At 50.4% G+C, this 16,150-nt stretch overlaps 1 protein-coding gene across 2 annotated transcripts in view; it reads right to left on the bottom strand.

The window, feature by feature from the left end:
- CERK (ceramide kinase) overlaps nucleotides 1-16,150 on the bottom strand; it is a 32,294-nt gene that overhangs the window by 8,721 nt on the left and 7,423 nt on the right. For both annotated transcript variants that reach the window (XM_074326595.2, XM_074326593.2), the window contains exons 2-8: nucleotides 14,814-14,927; nucleotides 14,455-14,577; nucleotides 10,506-10,631; nucleotides 9,265-9,328; nucleotides 7,016-7,161; nucleotides 1,432-1,506; nucleotides 402-554 (exon numbers count right to left, since the gene is read on the bottom strand). In XM_074326595.2, coding sequence (XP_074182696.2) covers nucleotides 402-554; nucleotides 1,432-1,506; nucleotides 7,016-7,161; nucleotides 9,265-9,328; nucleotides 10,506-10,631; nucleotides 14,455-14,577; nucleotides 14,814-14,927 — 801 coding nt within the window. The remainder of the gene's footprint in view (nucleotides 1-401; nucleotides 555-1,431; nucleotides 1,507-7,015; nucleotides 7,162-9,264; nucleotides 9,329-10,505; nucleotides 10,632-14,454; nucleotides 14,578-14,813; nucleotides 14,928-16,150) is intronic.

Raw genomic sequence — 16,150 nt, 5'->3', positions numbered from 1 at the left:
TTCATACAGATTTACCCAAAAATAACTACAGAGGGCAGTGCTCAGACAATGACGTTCATTAAATACGGCCACGGAAGTCATCCCAGCGACAGGAGTGCCAGAGTCTACATTCTGCACCCTCTCCAACCTCTTTCTGCACTTGATGCCAATGGCCCTGGGCCGTGCAGGCTGTCACTTGGAGTGGCCTCGAAGCGATTTCCATTTCTCAGTCCCGCGCCGTGTTCAGACGAGGAGACCCGCCTGTGACCGAGGGGGTTCTCGGGGCGCCTGGGGACCGGCCGGGCTCTCGGCCACCCGCAACTACAGGGGAGCCTGGTCCCAACCTCTTGTGGGCGCCTGGCAGGTACGATCAGGTGCGGCGTGTGCACGCACCTGGTTTACCGCGTGCCCTTCTGAGTTACCTGAGAAGTCGTATCTGATGAGACCCATCCACCTTTTCTTCTCGCTGTCCCTGATGATGTCGCCGTAGAATCCATACCCCAGCAACGACACCGAGTACCGCAGCAACGCCCCGCCGTGGTGCACAGAGGACACGTCCATGGACAGCGAGTCCCCTGTGGGCAGAAGCCACCGGTGGGAGCCGCTCAGTCCCCTCCCTGCTCCTGTCCCCGGTGCCCTGTAGGTGGGCTTCATTAAGACGTGAAACACGCGGAGGCAAAGCTGGGGTCTGCTCGAGTCAAATCCCCAAAACGGGCTTGGCGACCCGTTCTGGAGGGCGGAGCCAAGAGCGCGCCCAGGAAGCTCATGCAGTGTCACACTAATGGACTTGACAGTGAAGAAAGGCATGTGGATTTTAACACATAAAATCACAAATGGAGTATTTGCAAACACAGCGTCTCCGTGACTGTAACACGGGAGCAGCAGCGTCATCAGGGACAAGGAAAGGGAGGGGGCCATGTGCTTGTCACACAGGTGCCCTGACACATCTGAGCAGGTCAGCGGCCACTCCTGGCTTTCTGATCCCGTGACAAGTGGTTTCCTGGCCTTAGGGACATGCATTCTAGAGCTGCGAGGGGCAAGAAACAGGACATGGAAAGAGCACGGCAGAGTGAGGGACTCTGGCCTGGGCAGGCCTGCCCGACGGGGTGACGAGGGGCTGAGCCTGAATGGAGAGCAGAATGCAGGGCGCCACACGAGCATGGGACATATCCGGGACAGAGGGACAGCCTGGCCAGTGCACGGGGGCACCGAGAGCCACCAGGTCAGAGGGTGCCTGGCACCGCCCAAGACTCTGGACGGGCCCTGAGCGCGGTTTGTTTCTGAAGGAGACCTGTGATGGCCGTGGGAAGATGGGACGAGATGGAAGGTGGCAGGGAAACCACAGACCCGAGCCCTGCTGGCAGATGGGCTGAAGCTCCAAGGACAGTGGCTCACAAGCCTGTCACTATGCAGAGCTGCTCACTGGGTCAGTGACGGCTGAGAGGGACCTACCCACGATGATGTGCAGGGCTGATGTTTCTGCATCGTTTATGCCAACCGTTGAGTAACACACACAGTCTGTTGACCCTAAGGAGGGAAAACGAAGGTCCTTGTATCATTGCAGTAATTTTAGAAAACTAGCACGTTTCCAGTTAAGTGCGTGGTAAGCTCCTCCTTTTCCTCCAAGACCCCAAGTAAATAAGGAATAATTACACTTTCCCCACGAAGTGAACACTGGGAATGTTGAGATGGACTCACCAAAAGCCCTGTACTGACCTTGCAATAATATCAATAGCTCCTTACAGTCTGGGGGAGCAAAGGCGCCTGGGGATCGCCAGCAGCGGTGGCGGTCGGGCACCAACTCAGTGTCCCCGCTGCAGCAGCGGCCCTCGGGCCCTGGCCCACAGCAGAGCAGGGCTGCATGGAGACGGCTGCAGTGGGAACGTGCACACACAGCACACGGCTCATGAAGGCCACAGAAAAGCAAGGGAGGCTGCACACGGCCACAAGCACCAGTCGGAGAAACGCACGTCAGCTTCTCCATGTGCCGGGTTAGAGACGCAGAGCCCGGCCAGCCCCCCAGTGGACAGTGTGCAGGGCCAGGCAAGCACACGCCTGACTGCAGCCAGGGCCCCCTCCTCCTGCCTGCATCCTCGTCTGTAGAGTGGGGGTGGCCTCCGTGTGGCTTCGGAGCAGCAGCTGCACCTGTGCTGAGGGCGCGGCAGCAATGCTGCTGGGCTTCCCGCACTCTGTCCTGCTTCTAACGGGGTCGGAACCCAGGCCGCTGTTCTCAGCCTGAGTGGGCAGAGAATCCCCAGGGCCCCATTTTATAACAGGATCCTGAACTCCAGGCCCAGAGATGCTGACTCAGCAGGTGTGGGACGGGGCTGAGCAACCTGACTGCTAACAGACCTGCCCAAGAGTTGGATAAACTGTGTGACAGGACCCAGAACTGCACAATGCTGCCACAGACCATGGCCCATCAGGGCTGACCCGGGTTAAGCCATAGACTGGCCGCAGGAACAATCTCCAAGTCTCGTCCTAAGTGACATCCGATGGCGCCTGCAAGTTCACGGTCCCAACAGCTGTGTTAGACCGCAGGCACCTTTGTTATCAGTCAGATACAGAACCTGGTCCAGGTTAAGGTCGGAATGGAGGGCTCTTCGCTTAATCGAGGCTGAATATGGCTTCTGACGGTAACTTACACACACACACACACCACTCACACATTTTAATAGGTATCATTTTTTGTTAATCTGGATTTGATGACATCTCATCCCAAAAATGAGCAAAAAGTAAAAATATTGACGTGAACATTTAAGGTTATAGGAGTGACTTGTTCTCAACATGTAATTAACAGTATCTAAGGAAAATGACGGGCTTCCGACTACCTCCCCCACCCTCCTCTTTACAGTTAAGGGTACACATATAAACACTTCTGAGACAACAAACTGCAAAAGAGCTACTGCATTAACTTGAACTGTGCCCAGAGATTGAGGCCTTCATGTCCCTAGAACTTTCCGGAAGTTCCACACAACCTGTGTGTTCCCCTTATATGCCCAGGGCATTGTTTACTTTCTTCACAAAACTTCCTTTAGAACAAAAGCTGATCAGACATCCAGTTTCCCCTGCATTTAATCGGATGTAACTTGTGTTTTGTAGTCAGGGGATTCAGCAATGACCGCAAATAGAAATGGAAACACTATGTGTTCGTTTTCTGTGCTGCACCGTCCTGTAAAGCCAGGACGTCTGAAGTCCATCTTTGCTTCTGGATCTATTTAGACGCTACCTGATCTGTATTAAGCAGACATTAAAGGAAAGACGGAAGCTTTATACGAGAACTTCAAAGAGGGCTCTGTTCTGGGGAAAGCCAGTCCCTGAGTCCCCACGCTTTACAACCACAACAAGGACGGGCCCTTCCTGAGGACCATCTCAGCCAGTGTGACGCATCCTCTCGTGTGGGGACGAGTGGGCAGGACAGGGAAAGGCTGACCGGCCTTTCTGGTCAGAGGTGCAGCCTGGGCCCCACTCCAGGAGGTTGGAATGGACGTGGCTTATTTGTCCAGAATCCAATTTCACGCATGAGGTGGTAGCCGCAAACACTTCTATCGAGAGAGTAGATGGTGCAGAACACAAGGCACTGGATTCTAGAGATAAAGCACAGGACGCAGGGGGCCCTGTCCCTGGATGGAGGGACACACTCTATGTCATCTGGTCTTTCTGCAAGGAATATGGTAGGGAAACTGAGTTCCTAATAGGTCTTAGGGATTGTTTTGCTGAAAACCCCGGTTTTTAAGGAAGATAATCAGCTCAGCTTACTTCTACTCAGAATCCTTCACGGGGCCACTGCCCCCCAAACCCCTGCACCGCCCACCTCTGCTGTGCCTCTTACCCACCTGGCTCACACACCTGGCTCCCGACAGCACCTCCCACAGCCATGCTGGTTCCTGCCTTGGGGCCTCTGCACGTGCCACTCCACTGCCCAGAATATCTCGCCCCAGAGGCAGGGCACTGCCCTCCAAACCTCAGACCAGTGTCAGACCTCCAAGGCCTCGCCGCACGCCCCATCTGGAATGGCGTGCTCCCCACGCCCCACCACATTTTCTTCATTTCTCATCCATCGTCCCTGATGGCCCAGGCCCAGGGACATCGCTCTGTGCTCTCAGACTGCTGGTGTAGCCCCGAACCACGGCACTTACACTTGACTGGATCGGCCATGCCTGCCTCTCCCTCCCACCGGCACCAGCCACCTGCACACGTGCACCCTGGTCTGGATGCTGCCTCCTGGGAGCCAGGATGGAGCAGGCAGCAGGCACACCACTCTCCTTGCGGTGGCACCTGAGTAACTACCATCCTCTGCCTCATCCTGTCCGAGACACAGCCTTTCCAACATGAGCACAGAAAGCTCAGTCCCCAGGTGGAGTCTCCCTGCTCTAAATCCCAGTAGGCTCTGTTCTGGCTCAGTGCGTCCCAGAAGTGAGCGTGCGCACTCGGTTCCAGCCGCACGAGGGTTCCTGCAGTCCTGGCATTTGACAGCATCGGGACTGGTCTCCGGCACTGAGTCAACGGACAGACGGGTCTCTGCAGGGCTTTGTCAGAGACACCTGGTGACTTTCCTATTTCGGTACTGGAATCTCAATTGCACTTTCCTCACCAAGCTCGTGCGGTGAGAGCTCATAAGGGGTACAGCTGGCTCCCATCTGCCACCCTGTGCGCTAGCTGACCCTCAGCATGGCCCCTCACCTCTCACCTCTCAGAAAGGCCTCCTGGACTCTCCATCAAAGGAAGTCCCTCCTAGCCACTCGCACGAACCCACCACCCAGCAGCCTCTTCTCTGCAGTAGCGCACGACCAGAGACCTTTCATGCCCTTGTTTGTGTGTGTGTCGGTGGGTTTATTGGCAGGCAGAGGCAACGGCCGTCTTCTCTGCTGAACCCCAAGGCCCAGAGTGCACGCAGGCCCCCCAGCTCAGTCCGTGCTGTGGCGGTGGGGCGGGGCCCTGCCCTGCACTCCTGACACTGCTGGGCTCTGTGTCAGCGCCTTAGGTCCCATCAGCAAATGGTGATGAAAGGCATAAAGGAAAAACACATCGGAACATAGAAAAATAAAATTCCTGTAGTCCAGAACACACCACAAACAAACTGAAAACAGGAAAGCTTAGTTTGGAAGAAAAGTTGTAAAACCAACCAAGGGTGAATATGTTTAAAAATAAACAACAGTACAATCAATTAGAAAAAGACTTTTCCTGACTGCGGGCGGGGCTCCGACCTTCCACGCCCTCCTGGGAGAACCTGTGACCTCACCCCAGTGCCCTGCATCTGCATCCCTGAAATGGGACAATTATGGCGCTGACATCACAGCTGTCAGGAGAACAAAAGTCCAGGACGCGAGTCATGGAACGTTTACCCCAGCCTGGCCCGCGAGTCACTGCTGCCGCCCAAGCCCAGACAGCAGGCCAGACAGGAGCCTCACCCTGCTGCGTTGTTTGCAAAACCCTGAACCAACAACACGCAGGCCTCGCCCTTTACTTAGCTGTGAGTTTTCAAAGAACTAGGTCCTTCCTAGAAAGATGCAAAGCACGCTGAGCCAGCCCCCTCTGGATACAGCCCAGCTGCCACCAATGCACCGAGCCCCTCATGTCTCCTGACTCCCAGCTCCTCCAGGTCTGGGCGACAAAACCGCCTGCTCCCCACAACTGCACTCTAGGGGCCCCCCATGCCTGCCACCACCCACCCATCACCAAATGTTCAGTTCTTTAAGAGCAGAAACTGTCCCCCCAGCTGCTGGGCTCTCAGCACCCCACAGAAAGCAGGCATTTGGGGGGCAGAACAGGATTCCTTCCAAACACACACCTGTGGCCCTTTCATTGGTCATAACCAGCACTCAGAAAAGTAGCAGTAATGGTGTGATTGGTAAAAATCAGTTTAAATAAAAGAATAAACCTGAAGGAAAAACCAAGAACGATATTCCTAGTGGAAGTGCCAACTGCGGGCAGCCTGCTGATAAGGAGAAAATTCTGGGATGTCCTGAATTAATTACAGCGGCCGGAGGGGGAGGGTAGAGACAAGAGCGGTCAGTCACTTAGCTGTGGGCCAGACCAGCCAAAGCCTGTGCACACTCCCGAGTGTGTGTGGGAACTGACTTCCAAGACTATCTAAACGGAGAGACAAGGCAGGCGCTGGACCCAGGACTCTGCAGGGGGCTCCGCACGGCCAGCCCAGCAGCAGCCCAGCCCCTCACCCACCCTCTGTCTACAGCTGCTGTAAATCCTCTTCCTCCCCCACCTGATGGGTAAGAACAGTCAGTCTCTCCTACTGTGGGAGAAAAAGCGGCCACCTAGCAAACCTGACAAGCTCAGGGGCGGCCTGCATGGCGGGCCCTGCAAACTCAGAGACAAAGTAACCACAAAGTAACCACATAGGCCATAATCCTAGGCCTGTAGCTTCCTTGACAAAGGTCAACCTTTACCTTAAGCGAGTCTGTCTATCATCTTTGCATCAAAGATAACACACCCTCGGAATGTCAGTCATCCCTTTTTCCGGGCCGCTCAGAGCACAACCCACTGCACCAGAGCACAGACCTCAGAACCCCGCGTTACCTTGTTCCCCACATGCCATCTCTGTGCTGTCAACGATCCTGCACCCACCAATGTAAAGGAAGCACGTGTCTCTCCGTTTTCCCTTTTATCCCATCTGAGATTTCCCCGCTTTGCTTTCTCCCACCCCCTTAATGTACCACTCGTGAATTTCATGTCACCCTCCTTATGTCTCCTCCTTTGATTCCAATGTATAAAATAGGCTGCAAAACTGCCGTTCTCCAGAGCATTTTCTCAATCTGTTGAGATTCTGGCTCCCTGGCAACTGTTGTCAGTTTGGCTCAACTCAACGCATAAAAACCCTCCACGGGTTTGTTCCGTCCTGCGCAGCCAGCCATGCAGCCAGTGCGTCAGACGCCAGGCCCCGAGACTGGTCTTTTCTGTTAGCAGTGGCCCAGTGAACCCTTTCTTTTGAAGACTTTCTGCCGTGGGAGTTAACGATGTTCGTCTAACGGGCGTGAGTGACCACAGGCACGACGGGGGCGGGGGCGCCAGGCCCTACCTGCCGGGATGATGCCGATACGCAGGGCACTGGGCACCAGGGCCGCCCGCGGCTGGTTCGGGTCCACGCCTGCGCTTCTCTGCGTCCTGCCGATCAGGCCGTGCAGGACCTCGCTGAACATGCCGTCTCCGCCGACACAGACGACTCTGCGGGAGCAACACAGGCACGTCAGGGCCCCTGCGCTGCTGTCCCCGCAACCCCCACGCCCCAAGGCTCGTCCTGGCGTTCCTGTGAGGGCCAGCGTGTCACTGACTGCAGGACACTCCCGACTCCTTGGGGACAATCAGGATGGCCCACAATATGGCAGACTCAGCTCCCACGTACTTCCTGGGGCTCATGTCCCCGCCCCACGGCCGCCCATCCTTCTAGAGCAGCTCGCTTCCCGCAGGCAGCTTTCCGGCCTGGGTGAGTGCCCAGCCCCGAGGCACGGCCACCAGGAGGCCAAGGCTCCCAGACTCACGAAGGGCAGGGCTAGGAGCCCCAGGCCCGTGTCCCTCAGGCTCCACTCACGGCAGGAGGCCCCTCCTCCTCGCCCACAGCCTGTCCTTCCCTTCAGGCCTTGCTGCTGAAATATAACCAGACAAAACAAAGCCAGAACCACCTCCCACCTGACCAAGGTCTCTGGGAACTCAGCACCCCCAGCAGGCATTCTGGAAACTGGACCGACCCCTGTGACGTGACAGCGGCTCCTTCCGTGCTGACAGTCCCTCCCCATCTCCAACGCCACCTCTGATGCTTCTTTCCGTTTCCATCAGGAGCTCCACCGGCTGCTGTCCCGGGGGAAGCCAGTCTCCAGCCCCTCGGCCACACCCGTCCTGGGAACACTGACCGGACTCCCACTGTGTGACCCCTAATCTACCTCCCAGAGCCCTCTCCAGGGGTCACTCTGCACACTGCCCGATGTCCCCAGGGGGCACAGGTGCCCACCTGAGAAGCCCCGCTGTGTGACTCCCGCAGCCCTCCCAGCAGCGCGGACACAGGCACAATGACGTGACAAGGACCAGCTCAGAGATGGTGCAATCGCCTGGATCACGCTGCTGGGAGGCGCAGCCCAGGGTCAGACCCCGGCTCGCCAGCCCTCAGCTGCCCCTTAACCTTCACACTGGCCGGACTGGAGAGGGCCGACTCACCCCGCTGACCCCCCACTCGGCTGACAGTCCCACACTGGCGCCCATCGGCCTCAAAACCTGCTTCAGCCCCTTATCTCACAGCCTCACAACATCACGGGCTCGTGGGTCAGGAATCCCTGCATTGTCTTCTTCAAGAATCGGTCACTGGGATTCTCCCCCAAGATGTTCTGGAGACCGACCCTCTGCGTGTGCCCTCTGCCACAATCAGCCAGCAACCCAGAACCTCCCTCAGCCTCCCTGGGTCCAATCCCACCTCAGTGCTACTCGCCACGTGGCTTCAAAACAATCTTTCCAGACACAAGCCTGATCCTATAGCGCCTCTACTTATGAGCTTTCCACCTACGGAATCAGCCACCTTTCCCCAGATCCCACAGGCCAACCCTGTGCCAGGGGCTGGGGGACAGCTGAGCACAAGGAGAGGAGGCCATCAGGGACAGACAACACCAATGCAAAATCACATGACAGGCAGCGTTCCGGCACGATACCCCTTCTGTGTCACTGCAGCAGAAATGCACAACCAGGGTCTGACCGAGAGGAAACGTCAGGCAGACCCAACCCGGGAAACATGCTACAGAACAACTGGCCTGTACCCTCAAAATTCAGCCACCCGAAGACGGCTGAACTGCTCTGCACTGCAGGCGACTCGAGAGACATGACAAGTGAATTTGAAGGCAATGTATAATCCAGGCTTTTCTTCTGCTATAAAGAAATAATGGGACAAGTGGCAGAATCTGAGTAAGGAAAGCAAATAGGTAATAGTATTGTGTTGGCATTCATTTTTTGATCATTGTGTTCTGGTTCTATAAGACAATAGCCTTGTTTTTAGGAAATATACACCGAAATATTTAGGGACAACAGGTGATCACTTTCAAATGATTCTATGTAGGTAGTAAGACAGAAAGGAAAACAGAAATCTACGAAACAATAGTTCTCTCCAGGTGGTAGAAAAATGTAAGACTCTGAACTTTTCTGCCTTTTCTCATTTACTACAAGAAATGTGTTTATTTTTACAATTAGGGAGGAAAACGGAAGGAAAGGGCGTGGATAAAAGTAAGACAGATGGGTAAAGGCTGATGAGAATTTACTGCTTATTAATCAAGATGAAAGGGTGTTACTCACCCGTCATATTTATCTATATTCATCTCATATAAACTCTCCTCGGCATGGTTGGCGTGTTCAGTAACTGGGGGAAAAACAACATTACATCATACAGTTTACATTCAAATCTGTGAACCCTCATTTAAAATCAAAGGCAAATAAACCATTCTTTTAAAATGAGGTCCTATCAAATCTTCAGGAGGATTTTCTATAAGAAATCCCTTCCTTGATCTAACCTAAGTCCCTCTTAGAGAAAAAGAAATTGAGCTGAGCTTAATGGAACGTGACCCTCTCTCAGAATACATTCCCACAGGGAAAGATAGCACATGCTTCGCATTGAATTGCCAACAAACAATGACTTTTTATTTTTCCTTATTATCAAGTTACTTTATTTTATAGTTTTATAAATTACTCTATTTTATAGTTTTTCCTTATTACCCAAGTTACTTCGAAAATTTTAGAATATACCAAATTGTAGAAAATGTAAAGTTAGTCCAGAGTCTAAATACCCAACATGAGAAACAAAATCTCTATTGAAATTCCACCATACACACAATTTTGTGTCCTTGTTTTCCCAACATCCCATCACCATCATTTCCTGTATGGTTAAGCATTCTCTGTAAAGACCATTTTAGACGACTACATACTACATACTATTCCGTCAGCTTCGCCACAACCTTCCTGTTTCCTGTTTGGGGGCATTTGCTATTATAAAATGTGGCAATGGACACCTGTGTCCCTCACCCTCTGTGGACATGATTGTTTTCTCAGGAAAGATTTAGAAAACTAGAACACTGAGCAAAACCCCTCCTTTTTAAGGCCCTTGACCCAAGTGGCCCAGTGCCCAGTGCTCTTTACTAAGTTTACACGGGACCCGGAAAGCAGGGGAAGACGCGCACCCTCCGGCGTCGAGAACTTGCGCTGAAAACTCGGTGTCACTAACGTGGCATCGCATTATGTTCCTTAAAATGTCCCTTACTAGTGAAACTATTTCTAAGACCTTTTAATTGTGTCTACCCCTTCTTGCAAGAACTTTCTGCCCGTGATCTTTGTCCTTTTATCTTCCCAGTGTTTTTCTTGAGTGCTTTAAATGAAGGGTCTTGGCTAGAAAAGTCTGCATTCTTTACTTTGCACTCTTCTCATTCTGATTTGTAAAAACACATTCGATTTTGTTTAAAGTAATCTTGTAGGTAAAAGTCTTCTCTAGTGACCGTCTTTAGTCTCCACTTCCCTGCTACGTATTTACAAAGACTGTAAGTTACCGATGATGTCAGTGGTGATGGAGGCGAGCGTGAATAATGGCGCCACCTTCCGTTCGTAGATCCGTTTGCCTTGTCCTTTCCCTCCAAATGGGTTGATAAACACCAGTAAATGCTTTGGTCTAGATGCTGCAAAACAAAAATATTGTGCAAATCGCAGCGAATACAACGAAAAATCCCATCGAAGCACTGAGTCACTGAACAGAACCAAACCACAATGGTTTCAGAATTCTGCTTAGGATCACGTGATGAAAAGCTTTTCAGTTAAAGAACAATGCTAAAGAGTTTCTGAATCTATGAAAAGAGAAAAGCGGCAGCCTCGCAGAATGGGCGGTGCTTTGCACATCTGCCAGATGTGACGACAGCCCCAGGGATTCGGGATTCGGCCGGATGAGATGCACCCCTGGAAGGCAGCAGCCCCATCCTTCTTCGTGCGAAGGAAAGGAGTTTGCAGAGAACAAGGAGAATGAAGCAGATGGATGGAAAGGGGCGTTAGGAGAGAGAGACAGATGGACAGGCACAGGAGGAGCCTGACGTGGAGATGGACAGACGGCGAGACATCAGGTGGCCTCCCAGTCCCCGGTTCCAGTCCCTCCAGAGGCCCAGCCAAGCCCCGACACAGGGTCTCCTGACTCACCCCTATGTTCTCATAACAACTTCCACGTTTCTGTTTCGGTCCATTCAAGTACATTCGGATACTTTAAAAAAGAAATCTAGCAATTCAATAAAAGTAGCAAGAGGTGTGCACCCAAGAAAATGGAAAACCTAAGTCCACACAAATCCTGTGCACGGATGTTTCCAGCAGCACCCTTCACAGAAGCCATAAATGGACACACAGTGTCTGCTAACTGCTGACTGGACACACAAAACGTGGTCTGTCTGCAAAATGGAATGTTACTCCGCGATAAGAAGGAACAACACTGACACACGGCCCCACACGAATACATGTCCAAAGCACACTGAGAGACAGCAGCCTTCCACAAAAGAGCTCCCAGCACGTGACGCCATTTATGCAGAGTTCTAGAACGGGCAAAACGAACACATGCACCAGTAACAGAAAATCAGACTGGGGGTTGAAACTTTGGGGGTGATATAAGCCCTATAGCGGTTTAGGTTACACAGGTATCTGTATGTTTCAAAACTCCTTAGTTTAATGATTTGTGCATTTCACTGTATGTAAATTCTACCTCAGAACCGTACACAAATACTGACCTCTAGTTAATGACATGCAGGCTGAAGTGTTTAAAGTGACGTATCCCGATGTCTGTCACTGACTTTGAAACAGCAAAAATACAACTTGCTAACGGATGGACAGACAGACATTGGCAAAGTAAATACAGCAAAATGGTAACAACTGTAGACTCTAGGTGGTGGGTAAATGGATGTTCACTGTGCAATTCTCTCAAATAGTCCGTATGCCTGAAAATCTTCATACTGAAATATTGGGGGAAATATACAATAGAGAAAATCAACAAAGCCAAAAATTGGTTCTTGGAAAAGATTCATAAAATTGCTAAATCCCTAATAAAGCTGATAAAAAAAAAAAGGGAGAAAACACAAATTACCAATATCAGGAATGAGAAAGGGGACATTATTTCAAAATCTACAAATATTACAAGGAAAGTGAAAAGCTGTATTAATAAATGTAGGCCAATAAATCTGTAAACTTGGATGAAATAGACAAATTTCTCAAAAAATACAATTTACCAAAGCTAACAGAAGAAATAAAAGATCTGAATAGTTTAATATCTAATAAAGAAACAAGTAACAAAAACCTTCCCACAAAGAAAACCCAGACTCAGATGGTTTCACTAATTAATGCTTCCAAATATTTAAAGAAAAAAGTCGCCTCGATGTTATAAAAACTCTTCCACAGAATCTGAAAGGAAAAAGCCTTTCAACTCTTCGTACATGGCCACTGTAAGCTTGATAGCAAAACCAGACAAGGACGTTACCAGAAAGGAAACTCATAGGTCTGTTTCTCCCCTGAGCTTAGGTGCAAAAATCCTAAACAAAATATCAACAAGTCAAATCCAGAAATATATGAAAAGGGTACTATATCGTGATTAAGTGGGGTTTATCCCAGGAATACAACTGCTTTTCTACAAAGTGAAATCCATGTTCTTCCACACATTAAATCAAAAAGAAGAAAATTATACAATCATCTTAGTAGATACAAAAAAAGCATTTATCAAATTCAACACCCATTCATGATTAAAAAGAACAAATTCTCAGAAAACTAGGATTAGAAACTTCCTTAACTCGGTTTTTTAAATCTAGTAAAAACCTAAAAAACTTCATTCTTGACAGTGAAATGTTGAAAATGTCCCTCTGAGAGCAGGACTAAGACCATCCCCCTGACCGGGAGGTCCAAACCAGGGCACAAGTGTCGGAAAAAGCAAGAAAAGGTACAAGGACTGAAGTGGGAGAAACAGAACTGACACTATTCACAGCTGACAAGAAGAGTCATCAAACTATTAAAATTAATAAGTGAATTTAGCAAGGTCATTGGATGTCAGGTGAAAAATAAAATTCAATTACATTTCTATACTGGAGCCATAAACAAATAAAAAGCAAATTGGAAGCAGCGTGATGCCTGGGGAAAAGGGCAGTCTGCCCCCTAAATGGCGTGGGGTCAAGCAGATATCTTCATTTAAAGACCCTTGACCAGTTATCTCACATTATATAAAATATCTATTCCAAATGGACTGGGTTTAAATGTGAAAGGTAAAGCAAAGCTTTGAGAAGAAAACACCTCATGGCCCTGGAGCAGACAAAGGTGTCCTAAATAGAGCATCACCCAACCACAGAGTGAAAAAAACAAAAACCAAAAAACTAGAACTACATTAAAACAATGTGTGTTCATCATCAAAAGAATGGAGGGAAGAGACTGAAAATGCAAGCCACGCAATGAGAGAAGGAAGATAGCTGTAATTCATAAGTCCAATAAAAGGTTCAGAGCCACCATATGTAAAGAGTTTCTACATATAATTGAGAAAGACAACAACCCAACAGAAAAATGGATGAAAGAGTTGAACAGACACCTCACAGAAGAGGATTTCCAAATGGCCCATAAACAGGAATGTATTTCCCAACTTCATTAGCTATTAGGGCAATGCAAATTAAAGCCATAATTAAGACTGTGAACACCCACCAGAATGGCTAAAATTCTGAAGGTGTGGTTAAGATGTGGGGCGATCAGAATGCTGATGTGTGAGAGCCCCGTGCCACACACGGGGGCCGAGTTCTGTGTCACACTTCACTGTGGTGCTTGTCACAGACATTAGACTCCATGTCTATGTTCCAGGCCAGTTGTGGGATAACACAAAGGTTAACACAGTTAGGAGTTCAAACCACAGGGGAGCTGAAGAACAGAATCGGGTAATATTTTTAGATACAAGCAGACCATAGCAAAGCCACCACTGTACAGGCGTTTCTATGGATTCCATAGAAAAATAAACACATCCCATCATCCTAGGGGGCAGGTTTGGAGGACTTTCTCTCCAGGTCTGAATCTAGAGACTCAAAGTCTCCTGAAAACAACAGAGGACCCGAGGGGGGAGGGGAGCAGGAGAAACCGAGGCCATTTTCTGAACAGACCAGTTGAGGCGTCCCCGAAGACGCAAAGGACAGAGCACTGGGTCTGAGATGTGAGGAAAGGTGGGGGAAATGGGAAGCCAGGCAGCGGTAATGAACCCCATGCCCCCCAGAATCAGGCTGAAATGGGAAGTGAGGGTGCGCCTGCCCTGGAGGCCGGGCTCCGGGCATCACACCTGGCCGGCCCTCTAATCAGGAGATCTGTAAAAGCCACAGTGACCCATCATCTCCAGCTAGGTTACAGGAGCTGTGAGGAGGAGGGAAGCAGAGGTCACCGCAGCAGGCACACAACACGCACACACACTCTTGGGCAGCACAGCAACTCTGTCCTCTAAATATAAAAGCATACACGTACTCAGCTTCTCAAGCTGCTCCCGGAGGGTCTGTAGCCACAGGTGACACAGCTGTTCATCGGCACAGCAGAAAGTCACCTGTGCACACTTCCAGCGGTGGCGCCGGGCTCTCCTCACTCGGTGCACTGCACAGAAACAAGTGCGTTACTAGCAGTTCCCAGCTCGCGGCCTGGTGACCCACCCTGAGAACCAGCAGGGGCGCCCGCGCACCCCCTACGGCTCACTAGTAACTTCCAAGGTATATTAGGAAAAAATCCCATTTCTCAGGTGTTTTAACCCATGTTAAAAATAAAGGAAATAGAATATGACCAAAAACCGAAACATTGATTAATGATGGGAGAAGACATTTAGGCGACATTACCTGTGAAAGCGTGAGGCTTTTCAATTTTCTGCCACTTTCCACTGCTGTAGTCTTTCCCATGACTGTCTGTTTCCTCAACGGTGATGATCTCAGAAATGGGAACAGAGCAGGCATCTGTAACAACACCACATCCATGTGACAAATGACCCCATTCGAATGCACACAAACACACGTCCAACTCCCAAATGCTGGGAACAGTTCGCCTTAACATTCATTAGAAACCCAAAAACAAAACAGAAAGGTTTACCTAATTTTTAAATTTAAATCTAAAAAAATCTGGGAAACTCAGTGTTATCAGAGGACAATGTGTTTTACCCAAACAGAATCACCAAATGTAGTTTGCAACTTTTTAAATGATTCGCTCGGCCATTCAAGCTGCACGTGCTGACTTCCAGGCCAGCTACTACACTCAGTTTTGGGAAAGGTGTTCAGGACACAGTGTCCATCCTTAGCCTGGCTCAGGAATCCAAGTGGGACAGAGGCACATAGCAAGGCCTGGAGAAAACCAGGACCCAGGACCACTGAGAGTCAGGGCCACACTGAGGCAGAAGCTAGGGGTGGGCAAGAGGCTCTGGAAAGACCGGGATGGGTCCCATGGGATGCAGCAGGAGAACGGGGACACTGGGCTAGGCCTTGGGGATGACAGCCCCAGACATTCCCTACTCTGGGAAACCCAGGAACAGGCTGCACCTGAGCTACCTCAGGCAGGTTTGGGGCAGTTTTAATTACAGAACTTCAGACACATCCAGGTAAAGCTGGACCTAAACACAGCTGTGGGAGAGGTGGGGTGACAGCCTGTAACTGACACCAGGGGCCTGGAAGAACCTGCCCAGGGAGAGCAGAGGACTCAGGAACCAGAGCTGGCTGAAGACAAGCCCCCAGAGGCAAAGAACTCCAGCAAGAATCTGAGAAGGTGAACAGCCAGTCGCTGAAGGGCACAGGAAACACAGCTCCCAGCAGGTCAGGTCCTGGAGGCAACAGTGGGGCCACCCAATGGTTCTCTGACGGTGAAATGACATTGCCCTATATTGGGCAACCTAAATGTGCTGGGTACGAAGAAGAGGCATCCCACACTATATGTGTGTGAACACAGTGAAGTAGAAACAGGGACAATAATAAATCGGTGAGTGCACGAATGCTGGAGAAATGTCTTGCAAAGACTTGACAGGGGCGATGTGAGGCACTTTCATTTTATACCCGTGGGGTTGCCTGCATTTTGCATCATCTTGCCCTGCATGTGAGATTAGATAAATCACTAGATGTCACCACTGAGATGACAAAGATGTTGGAATTATCTGACGAGGATTTTAAAGTATCCATGATGAAAATGCTTCATG

Source organism: Rhinolophus sinicus, chromosome 1 (genome assembly GCF_057876585.1).
Source record: "Rhinolophus sinicus isolate RSI-liver-muscle chromosome 1, RSI-T2T, whole genome shotgun sequence".
In the NCBI taxonomy this organism is placed as follows: domain Eukaryota; kingdom Metazoa; phylum Chordata; class Mammalia; order Chiroptera; family Rhinolophidae; genus Rhinolophus; species Rhinolophus sinicus.
Note: the sequence above shows the minus strand (reverse complement) of the source record. Positions and strands in the feature narration are given on the sequence as shown.